At 44.8% G+C, this 24330-nt stretch overlaps 1 protein-coding gene across 5 annotated transcripts in view; it reads right to left on the bottom strand.

Annotated features, from left to right (window-relative positions):
- slc8a3 (solute carrier family 8 member 3) overlaps nt 1-23901 on the bottom strand; it is a 97320-nt gene extending 73419 nt beyond the window's left edge. For 4 of the 5 annotated variants that reach the window (XM_013137553.3, XM_020053785.2, XM_020053786.2 and 1 more), the window contains exons 1-2: nt 23255-23901; nt 15265-17215 (exon numbers count right to left, since the gene is read on the bottom strand). In XM_013137553.3, coding sequence (XP_012993007.3) covers nt 15265-17120 — 1856 coding nt within the window. In that variant the 5' untranslated portion in view covers nt 17121-17215; nt 23255-23901. Of the gene's footprint in view, nt 1-15264; nt 17216-23089; nt 23232-23254 lie in introns of those variants that run through there. The other variant, XM_020053784.2, reaches the window with a different exon arrangement.
- Nucleotides 23902-24330: the final 429 nt, after the last annotated feature.

Below are 24330 nucleotides of genomic sequence, written 5' to 3'. Positions count from 1 at the left end.
CTTATCAGGTCCTGCTAATCCCACATAGCTAAGAGAAATTACAAATGCATACATTATTAAAGCTCAGGTCTTAGGAGGTTAAACTTTCACACCAGTAATGGCTTGTTTCAACTTATCCGAAGAGATGTTGACATGGATGTGGCATCAAACAGTGGATTTTCAGACTTGATCATCTCAAGATTCCACTAGACTATGCAGCCCTGAAGCTGAGATCCTTCTTCTTTGCCTCCTTCATCACCATCGTCCTCACCTTACATGGGGCAATATGCACTGGCGTCCTCACAACTTCTCCAGACTTCTGAAGCTTTTAGATAATTGACTGTGCTCATGGCTTGTTTACATGGTGATACATTTTTTGAGACATATCAAAGAAGATTTTGTTGTGATAACTTGCAAATATCGATAGTTCAACATGCCACCTTCTGAGGTAGCATGCACGGCATTATCAATCGAGCCCCCCCCCGCCGAAGGTTTTAAGAGTGAAGACAATTGTGTCAGGACTGTATCATGTTTCTGTGCAGTGGTCATGCATATCGCTCAATCTTCTCTTGATTGGCCCAATCCTAAATAGTATGAACGTGCCAGTGTAAATTCAAACGCTACAGAAGTTATTATTCAAACTCAGATAAGTCTATCCAGGGTTTTATCTCTTTATGTATTTTTGGTATCCTTCAACAACCATCTGTCTCCTTTTTTTTTTAATTCATGGTGATGATGACAAAGAGACATGCATGCGACCTCATATTAATACCCCAGGGAGACAAGTGATAGGCATAAATACTGTCCCTGGAGACTGAGAACTAAAAAGCATATAATTTCTTAACGGAGGCCACTTTCTTCAGTTTTATTTTAAACATTCATTAGGGGCACCAATACTTTTGAAACATGTCTTTTGAAGAAAATAATTGTACTCAATCAAATGCTTCATGTTTGAGAAATGACTGTGGTGAAATAAAAGTACATGGCTTCCCCCAATTTTTTAGCCAAACATATGGCACATTGTTTCTGCTGTATACTTTTTGCATTCATTTTCAATCAGTGTCATGAAGGTTGCCAATTCTTATTGAGAATTGTGACTCTAGAGCACAGGTGTCAAACCGGTTCCACAAAGGGCCGAGTGTCTGCAGGTTTTTGGTTTTTCCTTTAAATTGGTTCCCAGTTCAAACCTACACAACCAGGTGAGGGTAGAAACTAACCAATCAGTGACCTAATTAACCAATCAAGTACAAGGAGAGAGCAAAAACCTGCAGACACTCGGCCCTCCGTGGAACCGGTTTGACACCTCTGCTCTAGAGTATGATCTGTCTGTACATCCAAACGCTGCAGCTCAGATACCCATAATTCTCAGCAATAACCCAACGAGACATTACACCAGGGCCTCTTCAAAGTCCCCAAACCCAGAACAGCAGCATGGAAATGTTGTGTCAATAATGTCTACATATACTATTTTTAGCTCAAAGTTTGGTTTGCCTGTAATCTTTTTAGGATTCGAAACCCTGGAAGACTAGTTGTGCGTTATGATCCCCAGGAAACAACAACAAATATTTTGGTAAAAACCTAAAGGAAACTAACAAAGATGTTGCTGACAACCAAAAATGAAAAGGTTTGGGATGAATAATGAGTTCTGTAAAGGGGTACATGGTGATAATCACAGAAAGTTCACTTGCAATAAATATATATACCGCCAGGAATACACAATAAATTTGCCCCAGAAAAAGCAACCTAAAACAAATACCCACAACACTTTAAGAATTCTGAGTGAAAACAAAAGTGGAGCGTAACAAAACAAAACAGGTAGAACATTTTAGGCTTCTGGGATCAGAATCACTGAAGCTTTCTCGAATCTCTCATTCCGAATGAAAGACTTTCTCAGAATCTCTCAGTTCAACCAAAGGTGTTGCTCTTTCAGAACCAGTCATTCCAGCAGAGGATTTTAAATATCAGCTAGACATGCACAGGTGAAAGACAGCTTGGCTAATGAGGTTACCAGGTGAAAACTACACTGATCAACCAAGTGAGTCTAGACTCTAATCAGTAACTTTCTAAGGGACTTTGCCCTCAAATATCCAAATATAACAAATAGTGCCTTTTAGCTTCATTTAAGCTAAGGAGTGTTTTTTCTCATTCAGATCTAATTATTATCCCCTACGGATCCCTTACAAGTCATGTCGTGGTATAGCCTAAAGTCGTCTTACACAAGAAAGAAAGGCCTTGTGAAAGGAAAAAAACTGCATCATTTATCGATCCCATTTCAACAACACTTGCATCACCAATCCCTATCTCTACAACACTGCATCACCAATCCCTATCTCTACAACCCTGCATTAACCAATCCCTATCTCTACAACACTGCATCACCAATCTGCATCAATGCCCCGTCAGTAATAGAAAAGCCTGTGAAGAGCTGTGGAACCAATGATAACACCTCCAGTTGTATGCGACTGTGCGTCTCCTCAACCAAGACCAGGGTTCAATACTTGTCTCTACCTTTCACACCATTCTCCTCTTTACTCTCCCTATGATTACAAATGTAAATAAAAAAACAATAACTGTTTTATATTAGATGCAGAGTGAGTTTCAACTTTCCTGGAAAAAACAAACAATGAACGTAGCTTAACTTAATAACCCACCTCAGAGCGATTTACCGTTAGTTAATGTAATCTGTCTTCCGGTAGATAAAGACTTTTCATTTTTTCCCAGATCTCAAAAGTGGTAAAATGTATCTAAAGAAATAAGGAGCAAAATAAAACTGAAAAGGTAAAGCAGATTTCATAGGGCCATACACTACTTTGAGTTTTGTGTGTGTGTGTGTGTATATATACACTCACCTAAAGGATTATTAGGAACACCATACTAATACTGTGTTTGACCCCCTTTCGCCTTCAGAACTGCCTTAATTCTACGTGGCATTGATTCAACAAGGTGCTGAAAGCATTCTTTAGAAATGTTGGCCCATATTGATAGGATAGCATCTTGCAGTTGATGGAGATTTGTGGGATGCACATCCATGGCACGAAGCTCCCGTTCCACCACATCCCAAAGATGCTCTATTGGGTTGAGATCTGGTGACTGTGGGGGCCATTTCAGTACAGTGAACTCATTGTCATGTTCAAGAAACCAATTTGAAATGATTAGAGCTTTGTGACATGGTGCATTATCCTGCTGGAAGTAGCCATCAGAGGATGGGTACATGGTGGTCATAAAGGGATGGACATGGTCAGAAACAATGCTCAGGTAGGCTGTGGCATTTAAACGATGCCCAATTGACACTAAGGGGCCTAAAGTGTGCCAAGAAAACATCCCCCACACCATTACACCACCACCACCAGCCTGCACAGTGGTAACAAGGCATGATGGATCCATGTTCTCATTCTGTTTACGCCAAATTCTGACTCTACCATCTGAATGTCTCAACAGAAATCGAGACTCATCAGACCAGGCAACATTCTTGCAGTCTTCAACTGTCCAATTTTGGTGAGCACGTGCAAATTGTAGCCTCTTTTTCCTCTTTGTAGTGAGGATGAGTGGTACCCGGTGGGGTCTTCTGCTGTTGTAGCCCATCCGCCTCAAGGTTGTGCGTGTTGTGGCTTCACAAATGCTTTGCTGCATACCTCGGTTGTAACGGGTGGTTATTTAAGTCAAAGTTGCTCTTCTATCAGCTTGAATCAGTCGGCCCATTCTCCTCTGACCTCTAGCATCAACAAGGCATTTTTGCACACAGGACTGCCGCATACTGGATGTTTTTCCCTTTTCACACCATTCTTTGTAAACCCTAGAAATGGTTGTGCGTGAAAATCCCAGTAACTGAGCAGATTGTGAAATACTCAGACCGGCCCGTCTGCCACCAACAACCATGCCACGCTCAAAATTGCTTAAATCACCTTTCTTTCCCATTCTGACATTCAGTTTGGAGTTCAGGAGATTGTCTTGCCCAGGATCACACCCCTAAATGCATTGAAGCAACTGCCATGTGATTGGTTGATTAGATAATTGCATTAATGAAAAATTGAACAGGTGTTCCTAATAATCCTTTAGGTGAGTGTATATGTTCCTGTTTCACTATCTGATAAGGAAAATAATGCAAAGTGAGGAAATTAATATAATATGAAGCTGTATTTGATTTGGGCTTATGTTTAGGGTTAGAATTAGGGTCAGGGTTAAGATTAGGCATTACAGGGTTTCCGAACACTTACTTAACCTAGTCCTAGAGATCTAGACGGAGTAAAAAATAATTGTCATATGAGTTATGTTTAGGAGTTTAGGTTAGGTAAAGGTTATGCAAAATGGTCAGGTAATCAAAGTTAATGTTTGTTAATGTAGATATCTTTAAAGGCTGAAAATGACCTGTCCTCGTCTCATAGGTAAAAACTAGATGTGCACGCGTGTGCATGCGTGTTGTGCGCGCGCGCATATTGTGTGTATGTGTGTATCGTATGTACGGTCTCACAGTTGGTGGCATGTCCAAAACGTTGCGTTACTCTGAGCTGACAGGTACCATGACATGTACCATCATAGGCAGATAGGACAGATGTCACAGATACATTTTTCTCATCTACTCTGGCAGAGATCTCAGGCAGCCCAGGGAACTATGCATTCCCATCACAGGAGAAAGAGGATTGAAGAAAACATCCATTGCATTTCATATACTGTAGGTTACCTGTGAACTGCATCTACAATCACACCAGACACTCACAACACTGCTCTGGAACACTCTAACTACATATGAACAACAGGGCCATCTCATGTGGTTCTCTCTGGAACACTCTAACTACATATGAACAACATATGAACAACAGGGCCATCTCATATGGTTCTCTCTGGAACACTCTAACTACATATGAACAACAGGGCCATCTCATATGGTTCTCTCTGGAACACTCTAACTACATATGAACAACAGGGCCATCTCATATGGTTCTCTCTGGAACACTCTAACTACATATGAACAACAGGGCCATCTCATGTGGTTCTCTCTGGAACACTCTAACTACATATGAACAACAGGGCCATCTCATGTGGTTCTCTCTTGAACACTATACATATGAACGACAGGGCCATCTCGTGTGGTTCTCTCTGGAACACTCTACCTACATATGAATGACAGGGCCATCTCATATGGTTCTCCAGCTCTGGAACACTTTTCCTACATTTGTCCTGGAGGCCCTTAATTTTATATTTTAAAAAAGTACTCCCGTTCAATCTAACGTATCATCTTTGATTGCCCAAATTTGCTATATTTGTTAAGTCCACATTTTGCAAATTAAATATGATTATTACTATTATCATAGGTCCAATATTCACAGATGAATGGATGGAACCCCTAGTAATAATTAAGACCCTAATGCCGTACGAGTGCACTATTTCTGACCAAGACTCATAGAGCTTAGGGCACGAGGTAGGGGACATGTGCCTATTAAGGAACATTTTACCCAACTGTGTTTCTGTTTCTTCTGATTTACTAAGTGTTCAGTTGCCAGCGTCTATTCTACACACAGATGATGTAACACACACACGCAAATAGAATCAGGGACATTCCAAATATAGGCCTAAACCTTAAAATAAGAACTGTTTTTTTCTGGTGGGGATAAGGCCAATTACATATTTATAAGATCTTATGTTTTATGTAGTCTTTGTGTGCTTTGTGTACTGGGACACTATGGCGTAGGCTACAGATGCTACATCTTAATTTGATCGTGCTATGCCGGGACACTGGGGCGTAGGCTACAGATGCTACATCATAATTTGATCGTGCTATGCCGGGACACTGTGGCGTAGGCTACAGGTGCTACATCTTAATTTGATCGTGTTATGCCGGGACACTATGGCGTAGGCTACAGATGCTACATCATAATTTGATCGTGCTATGCCGGGACACTGTGGCTTAGGCTACAGATGCCAAATCTTAATTTGCATTAAGATTACAAAGCAAGAAATGCAAATATTTTGTGTATTCAAATTTATTTTTCTTTAAAAAAAAATCTCCCACAAGTATTTCCCATTTCCTGTTGCTGCAGGATTGTGTTTATTTGTATCAAATTGAGATCCTGTATCTGTAAATACTAGACCAGGGGTGTCAAACCGGTTCCACGGAGGGTCGAGTGTTTGCAGGTCTTTGGGTTTTCCTTTAAATTGGTTCCCAGGTCAGACCTGAACAACCAGGTGGGGGTAGAAATTAACCAATTAGTGAACTAATTAATCAATCAGGTACAAGGTGAGAGCGAAAACCTGCAGACACTCGGCCCTCCGTGGAACCGGTTTGACACCTGTGTACTAGACTTTAGGGCAAACAATTAACACCTCAGCTACTGCATCTCACTGTGCTGTTCTAATGTAAAGTCACACTCAGCTATCTCACTGCTATTCTGATGTGCAGTTGCTTCTCAGCTATCTCACTGCTATTCTGATGTGCAGTTGCTTCTCAGCTATCTCACTGCTATTCTGATGTGCAGTTGCTTCTCAGCTATCTCACTGTGCCATTCTGATGTGCAATTGCTTCTCAGCTATCTCACTGTGCTATTCTGATGTACAGTTGCTTCTCAGCTATCTCACTGTGCTATTTAGATGTGCGGTTGCTTCTCAGCTATCTCACTGTGCCATTCTGATATAAAGCTGTTTTTCAGCTATCTCACTGTGCCATTCTGATGTGCAGTTGCTTCTCACCTATCTCACTGTGCTATTCTGATGTGCAGTTGCTTCTCAGCTATCTCACTGTGCCATTCTAATATAAAGCAGTTTTTCAGCTATCTCACTGTGCCATTCTGAGGGAACTGTGTCTATACAGCAGGGAGGGAGAAGAGAAATTGGGAGAGACACACAGAGGGTCGAAGGGGGACGAAAGGAGCGATAAGGAAAGAGAGAGAGAGAGAGGAGGACAGGGCGAGGGGGGAAGAGTGAGGAGAGAAAGAGAATTTGTGAGGAAAAATAACTGCCAAGGATTTAAATAATAGATAGAGACTAGAGAATAATTATTTAAAAGAAAAAAGAAGACAGTGAGAGATAAAAGGAATAAAGAGGAGCAAACAGGGCATAGTATAAAGAAAAATATAGTAGTTCAAAGAGATGAGACATGACAAATACATGAGAGGGAGAAGCAGATGAGGAAGAGAGAAAGAGTGTGCAGCTATGATATAAACTGAGACACTGGTACTGAAAACGAAGGTTCACAAAGGAGGTTCTGCCATACTTCGACCAATCACAGGGGAGCTTCTGCCCTTTTCTGATCAATCACAGAGGAGGTTCTGCTCTACTCCAACCAATCACAAAGGAGTCTGCCCTACTCTGACCAATCACAGCGGAGGTTGTGCTCCTCTCTAACCAGTCACAGAAGAGGTTCTGTCCTACTCCAGCCAATCAACGCGGAGCTTCTGCCCTAATCTGACCAATCATTGAGGAAGTTCTGTCCCATTTGTACTAATCAGTGGAGGCAGCGCCATACTAACAATCAAAGAGTATTGTCATGAAGAACTATTACCTTGGCTAAAGTCTCAGGCTAAATCCAGACAAGTTAAAAATATTAAACATTACTAATAACACTTCAAAAATACAATGTCAAAATGTCAAAATTTAACTCAAACAAACATTTCATTCTCTCCAGGGATCACTTAAATATGGATACACACACTCAAAAACACAAAATGTACTGCAGGTGGATTCAGATAAAATAGTCTGTCAGTTGTCATGTATGTTATTGATGGATATCTAACCTTAAATTTAATCTGTGGAGCCAATTGAGAACAGGGTCAAATTTTTTATGCTGTCCCGAGGACATCAACGTCACCATTCGAGTCCAAGCATAAAAAAATCAAGACTACAAATTACCATTTAAAACCAACAATACATATATTTATAAGAAATTTAAATTGAATCAAAATAATTAGAATTGTCATTGAAAACGGACAAGACAGAGAACTACACTGATGTTCCCTGACGTTCCCAGACGTTCCCAGACGTTCCCTGATGTTCCCTGACGTTCTCATTTTAGAGCCAAGAGGATATCCAACACCGGCCCATGGTCAAAGGTCATTTAGCTGAGTGTCAGAAGAGGCTCCGCCATCCCATTCCGAGGATTCATAGCGGGCCAAAACCCAACACCGAGCTACAACCGTGACTGACTGGGCCACATGAATGGGCTTCAGAAATTAGACCAGCGAGAAAAAGACCAAGAGGAAAGAGTGAGTTTTCCTGGAATATTATTTATTTCACCCGAGTTGTTTTTTTCACCTTGAATTCATATTCTGTCCTTTCCTGTTTGATCCACTATTTCACCTGAACTGGGCGCTGTGCCCCCCCTCCCAACCCCCCACTGCCCTCCCAACCCCCCACTGCCCTCCTCCCACCACTGTTCTCTGACCTGGACAATATAGATTTTTCATCTTAATGCTGAGCTGTGTTCTGTCTGTATTCCAATAGTGACCTTTTTACCAGGATTCAGATCCATAACCGCCTTGGAGCCGATTGTTGAGGCAGCCAGGAAAGGCACCTCTAGATGGGCACGTCTAAAGAAACACACAGAGACTCCAGCGACAGTTCGCCTGACGACTCAAACTGAAAACGACTGCTGCCGTGTCCTTTCCCACGTACACGTATTTCGGGGGGGAGAACTAATGTCGTTTGGCATCGCACACATGTCAGGGCCAAAGGGGTTTCGGGTAGCAAGGCAAAGCAGCAAGGCAGTCTTACATTTACACAGATGGAAAACGCGAAAAAGGAAACTAAGAAGACGATGAGGGAGAAGGTGTAAACTGTAACTCGTGCTGTTCAGATTGTGTTAATCGTGACATAGTTCTCCATTACTGTTAATGATGTCCAATTCTTCATCGTGAGCCACTTCTGTCCTTAGCTCAATACTAAACCTATTAGACAGGGAGACCTGTCACAGCATCGGGAGTGTATGATCCTTGCTGACACGCACAAGCATATGTGCGCGCACACACACACACACACACACAGTCACACAGCCTCTGTGAAACGGTGGGAGAAGGCGCCACGCCCTGCTCTAGATTGTGTGATGAATAAGCTTTAGCTTAATTGCTTTTTCCCTCTGGTCGCCTGGGACAAACAAAAGCAGGGACAGCATATTTATTACCACTCAACGTGTTTGTGTGTGTGTGAGTGTGTGTGTGTGTGTGTGTGTCTTACCCACTCAGCATGAATGTGAAGATGTGAGGAGTACAACAAGATCTCACCAATTATCTTGACATACTGACGTTTATCCGTGGCTGATAAATGTCTATGGGGCCAAGCGGTGGTGACGCTGGATTTGAACACGACACGGCTGCCGCCTCAGTCACACCCACAGAGACACTGAGATTGGACACGGCGGAGGTACGTTACCTTCGGAAGCGTTTGCTCCGCATGCTGTGCTCTCTGTGTGGGGGGTACGTGTTGGATTTATCAAACGTACGAAGCCGTACGCGAAAATGGCTTGGCAGAAACGGTAGCTACGTTCGTTCACACACACCCAGGAGTTGCCTTTAACACCCCCCCCCCCCCCCCCCCCGGTGTGAAACAAAGTGCATGTGAATGTTAGAGGCTGTTCCAAATGGCATCCTATTCTCTATTCAGTGCACTACTTCTAACCAGACCCCCATAAGGCCCAGGTAAAAACCAGTGCACTACATTGGAAATAGGGTGCCGGTTGGAAATTCAGTAGAGTAGAAAGTCCCTGAGAAAAGATGAAAGAACTGAAACTGAGAGGGAGGAAAGGAGAGAGGGAAATAGAGGATGATTGGGAGAGAGAAACAGAGAGACAGAGAGAGAGGGAGACAGAGAGAGAGGGAGAAAGACAGTGAGAGAGGGAAAGAGGGAGTGGGAGTGGGGGGAGAGATGGTGAGAGACACATGGAAATAGAGAGAGGCCCGAAGGCTTTGGAAAATAATTTCCTGTAATCTCTTATAGCCAGTAATTACCAGTAAAACTCAGGGTTGTGTCTAGAACTGTCTAGCCATTCAGAACAAGGAAGGACAAAGACATTCCCACTTAATTAGAGCGCACGCACACACACACACACCACACATCGACCCGGTTCTGAAGGAAAACCGGGGCCTGTTTCCTGGACACAGACCAGCCCTATAGTCCTGGAGTAAGCGCTTCAGTTAAGATGGGTTTCTAACTATCCACTGATGATATTTCCTGTCTAATACCGTTTATTTTAGTGTTGTGGTTTATGTTATTATTGGTTCTATTTATGAACCTGTTCACCTAATTTCATGCTACAAATAATTTCATGCTCCAAATGAACCACCACTTTAACCAGTTGGAATCAGGATTTCTGTTTGCTTCATGAATTGAACAGATTGAGAACGGATGCAAAGTGAGCTCTGCACCTCAGATAAGGAAAGGCCAACTGTATGCAACACCTATTCAATATTCTATCCTTTAACCCATATATTCATCCTTTCATTCATCAATCCATCCAAATGTGTAACATTTGTTACTAATCCCTGAATATTAGTCATTCGTCTTTGTTAAATGTTAGTCATTGCATATTAGTTACTAATACATTAATGTAAGTCATTTTGTCATTGTTACTTAAGGTTAGTTATTTTGTCTTTATTACTTAATCTCAGTAATTTTGTCTCTGTTTCTTAAGGTTAGTTATTTTGTCATTGTTACTTAATGTTAGTCATTTTGTCTTTGTTGGTAATTCTGTGTGACTGACACCATCACAAAAAAAAATATTTTCTAAAGAAGTACAATACAGTATCTAATGAATAGGAAGCCATTTGGGGCACAGACCTTCTCGACCCAGAAGTCCCATCCTATCACAGACTGTCATAAAGGAAAAGTCCCATCATATCATAAACATTCATAAAGAAAAAGTCCTGTCGGATCACTGACTTTCATAAAGCAGTTATTGAAGAATCTTCCTGGATCCTGGATGAGGTGCTGGGGTCCATGAGCTCCATTAAAAACGATTAAAACCTCATATTCTCTCTGGAGCCCATTATCCTGCCAGGGAGTGACTGGGGCAATGTGATGTATTCCACGTCTCCAGATCAACACACTGACGCTGGCCCACCCCACTAAATCAAAACCAGACGGAAGTGTGTCAAAAGAGACCAACTCCCAGTGCCTTGTAAATCAGCGGCAGGAGAAAAAGACCGGGCGAGGAGAGGGGAAACAGAAGGGAGAAAGACAAGGGGAGGAGGAGGAACAGGGGCGAGGGAGGATAAGAAAGAGCATAATGTAGACTAATTGTGCCTGAGGAGATCCATAAGCCTCTGCCCCTGCTTACTCCTTAATCATGGAGTAGAACACATTCCCGCATATCCACACACGTACAGTCAGAGACAGGGAGCAGAGCTCCACACTCATTTAGTCAAAGCAATTAATGCTAATTAGCAGGAATAAATGGCACTGTGGCGAGTGACCCTCACACCATGAGGGTTTCAAAGACTTCTGGTTAAACCATGCAAAACAGGAAGTAAAGCTTTAATTACTTCGATGACTTCTGCCTAAACCATGCTGAACAGGAAGTAAGGCTTTAATTATTTCAACGACTTCTGCTTAAACTATGCTATACAGGAAGTAAAGCTTCAATTAATTCAATGACGTCTGGCTAAACTGTGCACGACAGAAAGTGAAGCTTCAATTAACTAATTGACTTCTGGTTAAACAGTGCCATGGATTGATGTAAAGCTTTAATTAATTCAACAGTTAAATTACTTCAATGACTTTTCAGGTATCCAAGAGACAAGTGATACAACAAGGGCTTATTTATATTACGAGAGAGGGAGAAAAAAACATGGCCGCATCATGATTTCTACACAGTCCCGCAACCAAAAGTATTTGGACAAACATTTGTACATAAAGGTAGTCATGTTTAGTACTTTGCCGCGTTTCCTTTGTATGCAATGACTAACGTCAGTGCTCTTACAGTGGCCGTCTTCAGTTCCTGTTTATTTCGGGGCCTTTTCACCTTCGTCAGAACTTGTTGTCAGTATGGCATGCTCTGTTGGTTTTAGCATTGGGTGATTGACTTGTCCAGTCAAGAACCTTTGCCCTTCTCGGCCATGAAAAACCCCTCGGTACAGTAGGTATGGCAGTGTGCTTGGGTTCATTGTCCTCCCAAATGGTGAAGCAGCATCCAAAGATTTTGAAGGCATTTGGTTGTATCTAACCCAGGGGGGTGGGGCAACTCCATGGGGTGGGGCTACTCAAGGGGGGTGGGGCTACTCAAGGGGGGTGGGGCTACTCAAGGGGAGTGGAGTCAATCAATCAATCAATCAAATGTATTTATAAAGCCCTTTTTACAACAGCAGTTGTCACAAAGTGCTTTACAGAGACACCCGGCCTTAAACCCCAAGGAGCAAACAACAGTAGTGTTGGATTTCAGTGGCTAGGAAAAACTCCCTAAGAAGGCCGAATTTTAGGAAGAAACCTAGAGAGGACCCAGGCTCAGAGGGGTGACCAGTCTTCTTCTGGCTGTGCTGAGTGAGATATTAAGAGTCCAGTTAGAATAATAAATACATTTCTCTGGGCTAAATCCAGAGTCTATTTGATTCTAGACTAGGTCAAAAGTATGACCAAGTGGACAAGGACAGGGACAGCAACGGGCCCCCCAAACCAGGTACTCCGCAGGTGTGGACCAGGACCTCATCTCCTCCTAAAATTTAAAACTGGGGGAGACTGAGAAAAGTTAGAAAGTGCTTTCCTCATATCCTCCAGGGACCCTGGCAGGGGTGGAGTCAGCCCAGAGGATGAGGAGCCCCTCATGGGTCTTCTGGGGCTGCTACTCATTTGTGTATCTGCCTGCGAGTGTGTAGTTTGTGCATGTGTCTCTCTGTGTATGTACGTGTGTGTGTGTGTGTGTGTGAGAGAGAGAGAGAAAGAGACAGAGACTCTGTAGAGGTGTGATATAGAGACAGACAATTACTAGGAAAGTGCTATTTTGCTGTCTGCATTCTGAGCGTGCGTGTCTGTCTGTGTGTGTGTTTGTGTGAGTAAGTGTAAGTGAGAGACAGAAAGACAGATATACTGTGACATACAGAGCGAGCATTACTAGGAAAGTGCTATTCTTTCTGGTGTCTGCATTCTGAGGTGTGTGCGTGTGTGTGTGTGTGTACACATGGTGTCCATGCCTGCGCGCGTATTACGGAAGGTGATGTTGACTGCATTGTGAGGGAACGCTGGTTCTATCGATTGGTCATTGTGTTTCCGCGTTGTGCCTCTCAGCTCCGAGCAGCGAGTCTGTTCCCTCCACGACACTTCAGCAGTGCCCCTCCCTCTCCCGCGTCAGGGAGGCTGAGAGCGGCACAGCACTTACCACTACAACATGGTTCAGCTCCGTAATCACAGAGAAAAGAGTTTCATGCTCAAAGAGTCAACGGTTCATATCGATAGCCATCAAGATGGTTATCGTCAGAGCAGACTTGCTGCAGAGTCCCAATCTCCACCGCATCAATCCGTTAGATCACGTTGTTTTTACAGAGATAAACATTTTAAGCACAGTCAGAGGTTACAGAGGTGCATAAGAGATGACGGAGACAAACAGAAACTAGTTGGTAGTATTGTGTTGGTATCTCATAGTACAGTACAAAATAGAACAAATAAAAGCATCCATCTAGTTTTTAATAGTTGTAATTATTATAATTATTACGATGATTATTATGATATTATTGTTATATTTGTCAGACATTTCTATGGATATTTCTTCTTTAAATAAGATGGACGAACCTGAACAGATGATGAAGTCTCTGACCACGGTTATATTCTAAAGCGGACCTCAGTCTCTGACCATGGTTCCATTCTAAAGCAGACCTCAGGCTCTGATCACGGTTCCATTCTAAAGCGGACCTCAGTCTCAAACCACGGTTCTATTCTAAAGCGGACCTCAGTCTCTGACCATGGTTCCATTCTAAAGCAGACCTCAGGCTCTGATCACGGTTCCATTCTAAAGCGGACCTCAGTCTCAAACCACGGTTCTATTCTAAAGTGGACCTCAGTCTCGGACCATGGTTCCATTCTAAAGCAGACCTCAGACTCTGATCACGGTTCCATTCTAAAGCGGACCTCAGTCTCGGACCATGGTTCCATTCTAAAGCAGACCTCAGGCTCTGATCACGGTTTCATTCTAAAGCAGACCTTAGGCTCTGATTACGGTTCCATTCTAAAGCGGACCTCAGTCTCAGACCACGGTTCTATTCTAAAGTGGACCTCAGTCTCTGACCACGGTTCCATTCTAAAGCGGACCTCAGTCTCAGACCACGGTTCTATTCTAAAGTGGACCTCAGTCTCTGACCACGGTTCCATTCTAAAGCGGACCTCAGTCTCAGACCACGGTTCCATTCTAAAGCGGACCTAAATCTGTAACCACAGAACTAAAGAGGTTGTATATGACGGAAAGTGTCATTCAATCTCCCAGGGCCAAAAGCTTCCTGAACACACTGCAAACAACAGGGTGAAGCGACAGAGAATAAGACAGGGAGAGAGAGAGTAAACTGAAGATAGCTAGAGAAGAAGAACAGCGGAGTGATAGAAAGGGAAAGAGTGAGAGAGAATTTTATTTATTTTACTTCTTGCATTGTACTGTTTTTCCTGTTTTGGTAATATCAACAATATCTTGTCTTATTTCATGCCAATAAAGGATTCTGTAATTAAAATTAAGGAAACTGAGGAGGAAATACAAGAATTCTTGCAAACATTTTGGGGAAAGTGAAAAGGATTTTGCAACCCTAGATGTAGATCAAAGATAAATTGCTTAAATATCTCTAATACTAGTGTTTCCCACAAGAAGGCTCTCATGTGGAGTCATAAAGAGAATGAAGCTGATGTGAGCAATACAAAATAATAAAGACATTTCCACAAATATTATTTAGGGTCTCTAGTATTCTGTTAAACTACTAGAAAAGGTTGAGTCTGTCACTGTGTTGGATGAAAGCCATCCAATTACAACTGCACAGACACAGTTATGATGAATAGCAAACACCATCACAAAGAGGGTACAGGATATTGGTGACACCCAAAAACACGTCAGGTTTAAAAGCTATACATTGTCCGAAAACAAACACACTCTTGACCCGTCACCATCCATCCTATCATGTCAGACATATGAACATGAGATGGGGGGGAAAACCAGCTTCCCAGTTAATAGAGTGCTTGATCACCACCCTGTTCGATAAAACATCCTTTTAAGGTCGTCTCTTGCTGGACAATCAATCAGTCAATCAATCAGTCAATCAATCAGTCAATCAGTCAGCAGCTGCACATCAATAAATCAATCAATCAGCCAGTGAGAAAATAAATAAAGTATGACTCTCTTACCAGGTCTCGTCGTTCTTGAACTCTAGTTCCCCGTAGGTGTCCTCAAAGTCCTCCCCTCCTCCTTTGGCGATCCCGTCCATGGTACGATATGGCAGGATGACCGTCCCCCTCGCCCCCGAAGTCCTCAGCACCTTGACCTCCATCACTCCCACGCTCTCACTCACGTGACACGTGTCGCTCTCGAAGGTGAATATCCCGGCGTGGTCGTCATCCAGGATGGTAACCGTGGCGACGGCCGGGAACCCGAGGACAGCTTTTGGGTACGGGAGAGAGTTTGGGGACAGGAGTGTGTCGTCCTCGTCCAAATCCAGTACCCGCACATTGCTAAGGCGCACAAAGAAGTGCTCGTCCTCCTCGAATATGTCGTCATCAATGATTCCGATGCTGATCTCCTTGACAACCTCACCGGGTTTGAACACCATGGTGCCCTCAGTGAACTCGTAATCGGCGCCGGCATTTGCCGACCCGTCCTCTGTCTTGTAATCCACGTAGATGGTGTTGGCCATGTCGCCGCCATTCCTGGCAACGGCCAGCAGCACTGCGCCGCAGTTCTCCAGGCACTGGTACACGGCTGGTTCAAAGGTGATCCGTGACACGTACTCCTCCGGCTCGTCCCCCACCACGCACACTTCCTGGGCGCTGGCAGTTCTCTTGGTCTGCTCCGCAACATGTTTCTTCAGGATGTTCCCCGCCCCGGTCATCATGCGGGTGGCCTGGATGCGGTAAAAGGCTCGGCTCTTCTGCTGGTGGGACAGGGCGTAGTAGTTGGCCATCTCCACCAGCTGGTCCATCTCCTTCTCTGGATGCTTCTGCTTCAGGTCCTTCAGGATCCGGATCATGTCCCGTCGGGACTCGTCTACTTCCTTACCCTCGATCAGGCTAATGAGATTGTGGGCTGGGCCTCCGTCATGGGCGAAGTGCGAGTTGGCCATCTTCCCCCCACCGTCCATCATCTCGATGCCCTTGGATCGCTCATGCTCGGTCTCGATGATGACACCGCGATGGTGGTTGTCGGCGCGGTACTTCTTGTGCATGAACTTGTAGAAGAGGAGTCGTCGGTCAGCCACCCAGGCCAGGATGACGCAGATGGGGAAAAAGGCCAGCGTGAGTAGCCCCTCCCAAATCTGGACCACATTGGGACTGAACACTGCCAGGATCATGTATAACCAGATGTAGGCAAAGATACTCCAAGCAGCTGTCACAAAGAACACTCTGAGATGTTTGACCTTTCTCGTCTCGCCTTCGGGGATCACGGACACACACAGGCCGATGATCACAAACATGTTGAAGGCAGCGCTGCCAACGATGGTGGACGGCCCCAGCTCGCCGGCTTGGAACTCGTGTCCGCAGACCTCGATGACCGACAGCAGGATCTCTGGAGTGCTGGAACCCAGGGCCATCAGGGTTAGGTTGGAGACAGTCTCGTTCCAGACCCGAATTGTGGCGGTTGTCGTCTCGCCATTGGCTCTTTTGATGATGATCTCCTTCTCCTGGGATGTGATGACCTCGATGGCCGCCATGAAACGGTCCGCTATAATGGACACGCCCAGGAACATGTAGATCATGGCCACGAAGTAGACGATGACCCGCGCAATCTTATCCCCCATGGATGGGTCCTCCGGGTACCAGATTGGCAGGACGATGCCCGGCTTGCACCGGGACGTGCCCTCGGAACAGGTGGCATTGTGGGAGTCTGTGGTGGCAGGGCTACGAGTGGTGCGGGCACCCTCGGCGCACAGGAAGGCGGCCGCCACAGAGAGCAAGCCCAACCAAAGGCATGCTGGGCAGGAGGAAGACCACGCCCCCGTCCTCACCCTGAGCCCAGTCCTTGTCAGCCTCGGCCTGAAGCGCTCCATCCACCCTCTCTGGTCCGGCAGGTCCGGCAGGTCCGTAGCGCGCTGATGGCAGCCCTGGGATCCAGCACTGGGCCGTGGCCGGGACCTCGCGGCAACTGAACAGTGACGGACAGTAAGATAGATAGAGAGGGAGACAGGGAGAGGCAGAGAGAGAGAGAGAGACAGTTACAGAGGGTGAGAGAGAACGATGGAGAGATAAGAGACAAAGAGAGACATAGGGATAGATGACGACGAGTTGAGTAATTGCAAACTAACCCTAAACAAGAAGATCTGAGGTACAATTTTAGCTATAGGTCATATAGACATGGTATAAATGAGGAATAAGGCACAGGGGGGCTAAGAGCTGCACATAGGCCCAAAGCATTAAAGAGATGGTTGCCTAAACACATTTCAGTAAACATAATTCAGATCCAAAGTCACGTGTGAAGGATTAGGCATAGTGGTTTGACAGTGAGCAACTTGCCACAGCCAAATCTTTTGAAGTTAAGGTTGAAAAGTAAAGCAAATTTGCATGTTGTTAATGATGATGATGGCATGGTGATGAAGTCAGACATCTAACCAGCAAGGTAGTTACCTTAGCTAGCACGCTAAATGTGGGTTTCTCTGCCTGGCTGGTTTGAACTGGCGGTAAAATTTAAACTTTTTTTAAATACAAACATATCAACATTAATGCCATTGTCTATAATGCCATTGTCATTTCTGAAATATGAAATCTGCAAAAAGCCTGCCAAGATCATGTCATGTGCCTGTAGTCCTTTTGAGATAACAAATAGCTGCTATTGCTAGTTCAATAAATAAGAATGTGTGACTAAAACCAGTGCATTCTATTTGATGTTGGAAAATGGTGATATAAAAATGTTGATGTCTCTCTGATTCAGGTACAATGTTAGCTAAACGTCTGGCCACTCTATCATGTTTAGAATGTTGGCTACAACGCAACTAAATATTGGAATACTTCAGTAATATCATTGTGTTACCAGAAAATGTTCAGTCGATGACTTGAATAAACATCTTTTAATGTAGTTTAATGTAGATGTTGTTTCAGTATGAAAACATTGTTGTAATCAGCAGCTCCATGTTATAATAGGTCCTAGCCACTGTCATCCATTCTCGTTGTTGCCTGCTCCTTCACGCTGGGTTATCTGTAAAAGCACTTTGTGACCATTACTGATGTAAAAAGGGCTTTATAAAATACATCTGAATGATTTTGATTGATACTCATAACTACCCTCCAGGCTCCCATATAGTGTTTGTTAACACATGACCTTTGACTGTTGTAAAGCACTGAGAGCATCCAGAAAATAAGAATGTAAATGCTAGTGGACTTTTCTCAGAACTCTCTGCGCCCTCCTATAAAATACAATGTTCTCCTCCATGCCTCAAACAATGCTTCACAACCCTGCTCTCACCATTTCAAATCTTTCAGAACTTTGTTCTCGCCCCCTTTGAAATTGCGTTTCGGAAGCAGCACATTGAGCTTCAGTTTGATCAACATAACAGGCCACTACCCAGCTAACAGGCTACGTCGTAATGACACAGCCGTGTGACGTTCCCCGGACGTCCTAACGACTCACATTTGTTTGCAGGGTACTACATCCGGTACTGTGGGTTTTACAAACTACCATGCAAACGCGGTGGAGTCTCCAGGGGAACACACACTAACACTCCCACACACACCAAACAGCTTCCTCAGCAGGAGTCCAGAGTGTCGCATTGACACTAACCTCGTCCTCAGGCTATTGCACACAGCACACATAAGCGTTCAATTCAATCAAACCTGCATTGCAGTATTCACGCATTAGCTAGTTGTTCCCGCGGATGAATTAACACACAGGCTGGTCTCAAATAAAGCCCACAACCTACTACAGCAACCCCCACACAGGTATGCCATCAATTTTCACAATGAAAAGCATGTGGGGGCCGTAGCGGGAAGCAGGGGCAGGAGGGGGAGTCATAAGGGGAGGCGGGGGGCCTCCGGGAGATAGGGAGAAGGAGGGGGAGGCAGCGGACCGTGAGGAAGGCAGGAGTTCCTAAAGGAAACTTTTGGATCAAAGAGAAAGTGGGATCGTAGTACGAGGCAAGGGGAAGTACGGGGAGGCAGGGAGAAGGAGGGGGAGGCAGGGAGAAGGAGGGGGAGGCAGTGGACCCTGGGGAAGGCAGGGAATCCTAAGAGGAGGAATTGGGACCCTAGCATGAGGCAAAGGGAAGGAGAGAGAGGCAGGGTGGGAGAGGGCCAAATGGTGAGGTAACTGGCCTCAAGACATCATCCCAGCCAGCCAAGTAGGGCCCCAAGTCTTCATCAGTGACAGGTCCAAAAGCACAGTACTGTTTTAGTACAACTGCAGAACTGCCTGGGTTCACCTTTTCACAAAATGGAATTAGTCTCACCTACCTAATCACATTCATTGTTTCAAAAATAAATCCTGATTATTAATTTTTTTACTCCTACAGCAGGCAATAGGAGTATATTGGCTTTCCAAGAAAAATATATTTAGGGCTCAGCTCCATCCTGCGAAATGTAAAGGTAATGTTCTCGCAGACACAGAGCACACTCATAGCCCTGAGCTTAGGACAGACCTTCGACAGTATTGAGGAATACGATTGAATAGTGCACCAAATCGTTTCAAAACCAATCTGTAGGATAGGACATTCTCAGAAATATAGGAAACAATGGGGCTACTTGAGAAACAAATTCAGATTTTGCATAAGATTCCCACCAACTCAAGCGCCAAAAATCCTTCCTGGATTTAGAGTAGAGCGGGCATAATCTTCACAAAGCTCTACAAAACTCTGCAGAGGGCCTCCTCGGCACAGTCGGGCATGCTTCAGAGAAGTAACGCTAGCCCTTAAAGGGGTTGTAACAACAACGAAGGGCGTTGATGATTTTTAAGTCCGTTATGGCCTGTGTGTCTGTGTGGGTTTGTCTGTGTGTGCGGGAGTGTGTGTGGGTCTGTGTGTGTGTGTGCGCACATGTGTTTGTGTCTGTTGAGGGAAAGGTCTGCGTGTGTGTGTGCGTGTTTGTGTGTGTGTGTGTGTTTGTGTGGACAGTCGCCAGTCAGTGTGTTCCTCATCAGAGCCAAAAGTAAACAAAGCTAAGTAAACAACAACAAGTCTTAAACCTGCGCTGAGTAGTAAAGGAACTCATTAATGAGCAGGGAGTTCATTTTCAGAAAACGTCAGGGGGAATCACAGACACTTTCCAGTTCAAGGTCCTGACGAAAATATTCACACAAAATGGCAAGATACAAAAGACTGCAGAGGCCTGGGTCATTTAAATAGCAAATGATCTTAAGGCATTATCCCATTTCAGGGCTGATGGTCATTGAACCACTTAGACGGGAGTCCCTTCAGGTGTCCTTTTTTACAAGCTCTTAAATCCAGCACCGTGGGGACAGAACACCGCACTCAGAGGACTGGTCAACGAGCCAGCACCACAGCCTTTGTTCAACGCCATACTCACCATTCAGCCGAGCAACGCTCAAAACATAAGGATGACACCATCACAGATGCCCTCGCTCAAACACAAACGCCTCTGACATTAAAACTATGAAATAGTAACATTTGTTAGTACTTTCCTAACTACCAAGTAGCCTGATTCACAACACTTAGAAATGTTAAAAGGTAGACAGACCGTAATTGCCTCTTAGCTTCATCTAACATATGAATGGTGTTGTTGTCTGTTGTACCTTGTCTGGAACACAGAGCATCAGCCTCTTGTGACATCATCTCATTAACAAGGAGGAGTAGTTTCTGGTTTCTATTCCAAAATGGCTGTCTTTTCCCTTAATGCGCTGCATGGGCCAACACTATACATACTAGGACTAAATGAACCCACTCTAAATAGAACAGAACTATATAGACCAACACTATATAGACCAGGACTAAATGAAAACACTCTATATGGATCAGAACTATATAGACCAAGACTAAATGAACCCACTCTATATGGACCAGATCTATATGGACCAACTATATATGGACCATGACTATGTGGACCAGAAACATATGGACCAAAACAATATGGATCAACAGTGTATGGACCAATAATTTGGGCCCTGATCAACACTTTATTGATTATGTATTAATTATAAGGTACAGGGTGCCTTTGTTTAGAAACACACCCACAGCCCTTCCCCTCTCCACACCCACAGCCTTCCCCTCTCCTCACCCACAGCCCTCCCCTCTCCACACCCACAGCCCTCCCCCTCTCCACACCCACAGCTCTCCCATCTCCATGCCCACAGCCTTCCCCTCACCACACCCACAGCCCTCCCCTCTCCACACCCACAGCCCTCCCCTCTCCACACCCACAGCTCTCCCCTCTCCACACCCACAGCCCTCCCCTCTCCACACCCACAGCCCTCCCCCTCTCCACACCCACAGCTCTCCCATCTCCACGCCCACAGCCTTCCCCTCACCACACCCACAGCCCTCCCCTCTCCACACCCACAGCCCTCCCCTCTCCACACCCACAGCTCTCCCCTCTCCACACCCACAGCCCTGCCCTCTCCACACCCACAGCCCTGCCCTCTCCACACCCACAGCTCTCCCCTCTCCACACCCACAGCCCTCCCCTCTCCACACCCACAGCCTTTGCCCTCACACAGCTGGCACCGCCGGACTCAAATGAGCTCTGATACAAATGACAACATGCAACTGCTGTGCCTCTGCGGGTGTATGAAAGAGAAACTGAGACGGCGGCCGAAGGATCCTTTTCCCTATTTTGCAGAGAGGGTCTCTTTTAAAGGGGCTATTTGAGAGGCCTGTAAGTACGAACTCAGCAGACGACAGTGGACAGCTAGCCTCAGCTGTTGCTAAATCAATCATCCATAAGCAGTTTTTTCCCTCTCAGTTATAGACACATCCAATTCCCTATTACCTGAGAGGCAATCCCCAGGCTAGCATAGATCCAGTAGGCCAAATCTACATCCCAACTGCCATTGTGAAAATAACAACCAGTGACACATATAGCCTGGACCCAGTAAACCAAGCGTATTGGCTAAACAAGTATGAGTGAGCTTTGTAAATTTCTCCCCAGAGAAGAAGCCTTTTTTTTCGAGTTATTTGGATTTCTGAAATCCAAAATGCTCCTACCGGGAAATCAAAAGGTTCTATCGTATTTTAAAGGTTCCTCCAAGCCAAGTGGGGACACCCAAAGAACCGTTATGGAACTTTTTTCTGAGGGTATACCTTCACTATCAGAAACATTCCTCAACCTCATTCAGTACAGTGACAGGCTGGTCTAATACATACAGAGAGCTGATAGTGGTGGCCTAATTAATCGTAGCTTATCACAGTCAGGGGTAGGCCACCCGGTGTTGGTCAATCAGCAATAGAAATACCTACATACCATATAAAATGTGTAGCCATAAATTTTTTAAATAATCCAGCTGTTATTTAACTGTCCTGGGGTGTGGACCAAACCGATATAGTGATTGCGTTGTTTCTGTGCATGCAAACAGTCAGCATCCAGAGAGGCGGCGCAATGGTGACCCCCCCCCCCCCACACACACACACACACACACACACCCCTACCACCGTTTTAGCATGGCACACCGATTTAGTAAACAGAGAGATCGCCAATCCACAACGCATCAATTTCATCCTCAACTCTACATGGACCGGTTCATGAGGCATAGCGCGAGGCAACGACTGCTGTGATGCTGTCAAGCCATCCTCCCTAGTCGCGAATAGCCAAGCGGGGAATCGGATGCGGGTGGGTTTAAGGAACACGCCGCCGTTGGCTTCATTATAGGCTGGCATAATTAATTATCATAGGCAAATACATAAAGCACACCGAACGCGTCATCATTTCAATCATGCCGCCTCTAGGATATAGGTAGTAGGCTAGTCTCTCTGCACCGCTCCCTAGAAACGCTGTAGTCTGTCCTAGAAGGAGCCCTATTGCATGCGGATTATTGAGTTACAGCCACAAACGAGACAGGCAAATTAATTTCATTACAGCCTACCCGAAGGCCTATCCGTATCCTGAAGTGTTTTGGGACGACACTGCGTAATGCCTCTTTCCAATCGACCTTTCTTTACCCCGAGTAATCTATTTGGTCTGCTGTTAACTGTTATATCGTTTGCACCTCCTCCTCAAGTCAAACGTGTGCTGTTGCGGAGGCTCTTACCGTTGAAAGAATACTCCCAGAGGCTATATTGGTTTCCTCGCGCACAATCAAGCTAGTCTTGAAGCCTGTTCTGTATCCGACAGATCGACCAAAACTGAGAAGTGATGGCTTGCTCTTCTCCCCTCCTCTAGCTGTTAGCCCGGCAAAAGCCCACCGCCACTGGTCAGATATTTGGACCAAAACCGTAAAGCTGTTATTCTCAAGTCGAAGCCGTAATAAGCGATGGAACGTTACAATCCGAGTCCAAGCAAACCAAATGTCTCTTCCCACAAGCGGAGTGCTCGTCTCCTCTCCTTCTTGTCTCCTCTGCGTTAACGCAGACAATTTAGAATGAAGGTCTCTGTATAGCTGTGCAGTTCGTTTTCTGTCCAGTCCGATTAGCAACTTAAAATAGGAATAAAAAAATGTCACACTAGTCTTGCGAAATAAGCGACCAAAGCCTATAACGAATGTTACGACCTCAAATAAAGAATATACAAATATTCCATTTGATAATAAATGGAAATCATTTTGGCATACATACTGTTGGAAGCTGCAGATCTATTTTACAGAAGACACCCTACAATTCTGATGGAATATAGTATTCTCCACTATTCAATTCTAAAGATGACATGTCTGTATTCGGAAGCATCGCAGTTGTCTTGCGGTTCAAATAGCTAATCTTAAGTGAGCAATGCTTCTCGCCCCTGCATGCCTCTCCTACCGCCCCCTTCTCCAAAAGTCACACAGACACACACGCGTGTCTACGTCACTATCAGCTGGGGAAGCAAGAAAACGAGCTACACCACAGAACATGAATATTGTGTATCATTGCAATGGTGCAGACGGGGCCGCGCGGGCAGTGATGAGAGGGGAGGAAGACGCAGACGACAGGGGATAAACCATCACCTAGCAGGAGAAAATTATCATGTGGAACGTTATAATCCATCAGAATTATATTAGATCACGGTACGAATTATATTCTGAATTTTAACGGAACTATTCAATGGTCGCTGTTGAAATCAGCCACATTGTTTTCCATAGACACGGATCGTTCTGGAATGTTTCAAAATGATCAGTGGTTTTGACCCTAGATG

The sequence above is a fragment of the Esox lucius genome, chromosome 15, assembly GCF_011004845.1.
Source record: "Esox lucius isolate fEsoLuc1 chromosome 15, fEsoLuc1.pri, whole genome shotgun sequence".
In the NCBI taxonomy this organism is placed as follows: domain Eukaryota; kingdom Metazoa; phylum Chordata; class Actinopteri; order Esociformes; family Esocidae; genus Esox; species Esox lucius.
This window is presented reverse-complemented; position numbering and strand designations above follow the sequence as displayed.